This window comes from Aulonocara stuartgranti, assembly GCF_965226115.1.
Source record: "Aulonocara stuartgranti genome assembly, chromosome: 16".
Lineage (NCBI taxonomy): Eukaryota > Metazoa > Chordata > Actinopteri > Cichliformes > Cichlidae > Aulonocara > Aulonocara stuartgranti.
Window position 1 is genome coordinate 30,197,713 of NC_138952.1, and position 3,248 is coordinate 30,200,960.

At 33.7% G+C, this 3,248-nt stretch overlaps 1 protein-coding gene across 1 annotated transcript; it reads right to left on the bottom strand.

The window, feature by feature from the left end:
• Positions 1-1,594: 1,594 nt before the first annotated feature.
• On the bottom strand, positions 1,595-2,554 carry LOC309691216 (olfactory receptor 6N2-like; the record flags this gene model as incomplete). Its single annotated transcript, XM_082508809.1, has 1 exon — positions 1,595-2,554. One exon carries the CDS (start codon positions 2,552-2,554, stop codon positions 1,595-1,597), a length of 960 nt encoding a protein of 319 aa, XP_082364935.1.
• Between the last annotated feature and the right edge of the window lie 694 nt (positions 2,555-3,248).

Consider the following 3,248-nt stretch of genomic DNA (forward strand, 5'->3'; position numbering starts at 1 on the left):
GACAACTAAACCAGAAACCAATCACACTCAAAAGATTCTGCCTGGCAGTTGCGCATAGCTTGAAACAAGTCAACAAGCCAGCATCCAAAGTTGGCCGACCATCATCCAGCTCTTCACCACCACCAAAGAAACCACAGCCAGATGTGCGATATGACTGCTTTGGGCATTGGCCACTTCACTGTGACAAGCGAGGCCGATGCAATTACTGTCCAAAGGGCGTCTCAAGATGGAAATGCCAAAAATCCAATGTTTTCTTGTGCTTGAATGCCAGTCAGGAATGCTTTGCAGTGTACCACCAGAAGATCTAATCATCAAGGGGTATTGGTGAAGTTGCATGAACGGCAAAAGAAAAGAGCCAGAACTGTTTCAGTGTGTTCTCAAATTTTTCAGTGCAAAATGGCAATGGTATATAATATACCACCAGAATTTTCTGGAAGATAAAATAAAAAATGTTAGTGCTGTTCCAACACTACAGTGAAAAGTTTATGTTAACAACAGGTCAAAAGTGAATTTGTATGTTTATGAATTTTCGGTAATTGCAGATCAAGTTTTTGATCAAATTTACAATATTTTTGTGTTTTATACATTTTGTGGTTTGTTATTATAACGCCCACTGTTGAAATGGAATCCAACAATGTTTGATGTTTTACTACCACAATAAAGTGGGTCAAACACAAAATTGGATAGTTATTGTTTTGCAAAATGAGTATAACCTTTACTTTTTTCTACTAGTTATGTCTGTAGAACTTTATGTAGTTGTACCATAGAGAGACATCTCAACCGTTTGGTAGAGGGTAATATTTAAAAAACTATAAGGTGTGTATAATTTTTTTTTTTAATTGTGATCATTATTGACCTAAAGGAATAGAAAATATGAACAAATAATTTTTTCATTGTATTTTTCTTGGTGAGGCAGTCAAAGGGTTAAAAAAAATTATTGTAAACTATTGTAAACTTCATGTAGCTGATGGAGGTGACTTTGCAATTGGTCATGTGGTCAGCCGTCGACCATCACAAGCCACAACGTGAGCGTGTGTCAGTGACTGTCTATCCTTTCTCTACAAATACCTACCACATTACATGAAGAGATACACCAAATGGATAGATGGACAAATTAAAGGCTTCAAAATGTTCTGATGATAGGATCAACAGAAAAATCAAATTTTTTACCCAGAGAAGTGTAAATTTTAATTAGCTTATTTAGCTGCATAAATATATATAACTGAGAAAATAGAAGACACTGTGATGAATATTCACATGTTTGTCAGCATCAAAGAGAGACTACTAATTGATTCATTCTGCTAAATTATTTTTATGTGAATATACAATAGTAAATAATAATCTATGACAATATAGAAGGGAAAATGTGAAATGCAGGCATATAAGCTGTTTAGAATTTAAACATTACCAGAAACAGTTTAAGAAATTGTTTGTCTTTGTTTTATGACCATTATGTTGTCATCAATAGAAGAACAGAAATCAAAATTAACATAAATGTCATGACATTTCTATAAATTTGATCTCTTTTCCTCTGTCTAGTATGTAAAATCGGAGAAAAGGTACTCCATTATCTAGTTTGCATTACAATTTCAAATTATATGCCATACATTTGATAATAGGGCAGTAATACCAGTGTTATTAAACTTGACAACAATATTTTGATATGTTTGAAAATTTCATTCATTTTGAGTCCATATATGATTGGATTTAAAAGAGGATGGAATAAAATTGACTGAAACGTCAATGTCAAACGAAGAGTTTTGGATAGATCAGAATCCAGTCGAACTATAATTATATCAAGGAAAATAAAACAGGAAAAGTTGGTTAACACCAGCAGGTGGGGTAAACATGTCTTTACAGCTTTTTTCCTCACTTCTCTACAACAATGGTAAGATATTCTAAGAATCCTGATGTATGTAAAAAGTATGAAAAGCAAAGGTAGAAGGGCAATGTTTATCAACATGACCATACTATATATAGATATTGCGACCGAGGGCACACACTGAAGCTTGTAAACTGAAGTGTTACAAAAAATTCCTGTCAGGGTAAAGCTACAGAGTTTGACATTCGAATACAACACACCCAGCACTGAGGTTTCAAAAGCAGGTATAAGCCAAGCTAAAATCAGACATACATATATAGTTATTCTATTCATAATAACTGGATATTGCAGGGGTTTACATATAGACACATACCTGTCATATGCCATTGCTGCCAACAGTAAAAATTCTGAACCAACCGAGGTGCAATATGATAAACCTTGGAAAAGACAGAGTGGATATGATATCATCTGTTTTTCAGACAAAACATCAGATAAGAGCTTTGGATAGATAATCATGCTGTAAAGAACAGAGTTGATTAACAAAGCTGCAATAAAAATGTACATTGGCTCGTGAAGGTTTTTGTGAGTCCAGATAAGGAAAACTATAGTGGAATTAAAGCAGAGTATCAGAATATAAAGTGTAAATATGATCACAAAATAGAGATACCTGTATTTGTGCAATTCTGCAAACCCACCTAGAGTTAACAATGTTACATTTAATTCAACATCCATTCAATGAGAAAAAATGTTATTTACTATACAACTAGATGACATAAATGGTATTCATTAAAAATCAAATGAAAAGACAAGTCTTAATGTATTGTAGTAATGCTTTTCCAGCACCGAACTAAGAAGTAATTGGCTCTGTGGCTTTGTTTTATCAGACAACTTCCCATTCTCAATGGGACTCATTAAGTTCTTCAAGAACATGTAAACAATTTCACCAAACTTTATCAGTTGATATTTTTGTCTGTATGATCTGTCATCATACATCATACCAAGGTTATTATTGTTAACAAAAACTAACGTAATAATGAAAACTAGAAGTGAAAAAACATTTTCGTTAACGGAAATAAAAATAAAAACAAAAAAAGGAAAACTAAAGAAAACTGTAATGAGTGTTCACAAAACTAACTAAAAGTAACTGAATTTATAGCAAAAGTGTGTTTAGTTTTCATTGATGTGTGCGTGTCATACAATAGTCAAGGGTGAAAATGAAGTTTAGTTTCCAGATTTTTTCCTTGCTGTCTAATTATGCCAGCAGGTGGCAGTACGTTACTCTAGTCGTCTGTGTTGCTGCTCCGTCCACGCGCAGAATCATGTCAGGAAAAGTCGGGAGAAAGCGCCAGAGTCCAATTTGGGATTACTTTGAATATGACTGTGTTTTGGATAAAGCAAGTGTCTTGTAGTGGAAAGAGACAAATCA